At 59.0% G+C, this 239-nt stretch overlaps 1 protein-coding gene across 1 annotated transcript in view; it reads left to right on the top strand.

The window, feature by feature from the left end:
* TMEM127 (transmembrane protein 127) overlaps nucleotides 1–232 on the top strand; it is a gene marked incomplete at both ends in the record, with an annotated part of 918 nt that extends 686 nt beyond the window's left edge. The window contains one exon of the mRNA XM_010151192.1: nucleotides 96–232. Within this exon, the coding sequence (XP_010149494.1) occupies nucleotides 96–232 (137 nt within the window). The remainder of the gene's footprint in view (nucleotides 1–95) is intronic.
* Nucleotides 233–239: the final 7 nt, after the last annotated feature.

Raw genomic sequence — 239 nt, 5'->3', positions numbered from 1 at the left:
TTCCCTGATAACTCTGAAACGAACGTTTGCCCATTGGTTCTTTCACCGGATTCTCAGCGTCTCTCCCGGTTTTCTCTCCCGGTTTTCTCTCCCAGTCCTGCAGTGCGCCACCGTCATCGGGTTCTGCTACTGGGCCTCGGAGCTGATCCTGGCCCAACAGCAGCAGCACAAGAAGTACCACGGCTCCCAGGTCTACGTCACCTTCGCCGTCAGCTTCTACCTGGTGGCGGGCGCCGGAG

This window comes from Eurypyga helias, unplaced genomic scaffold (genome assembly GCF_000690775.1).
Source record: "Eurypyga helias isolate BGI_N326 unplaced genomic scaffold, ASM69077v1 scaffold40434, whole genome shotgun sequence".
Taxonomy (NCBI): domain Eukaryota; kingdom Metazoa; phylum Chordata; class Aves; order Eurypygiformes; family Eurypygidae; genus Eurypyga; species Eurypyga helias.
This window is presented reverse-complemented; position numbering and strand designations above follow the sequence as displayed.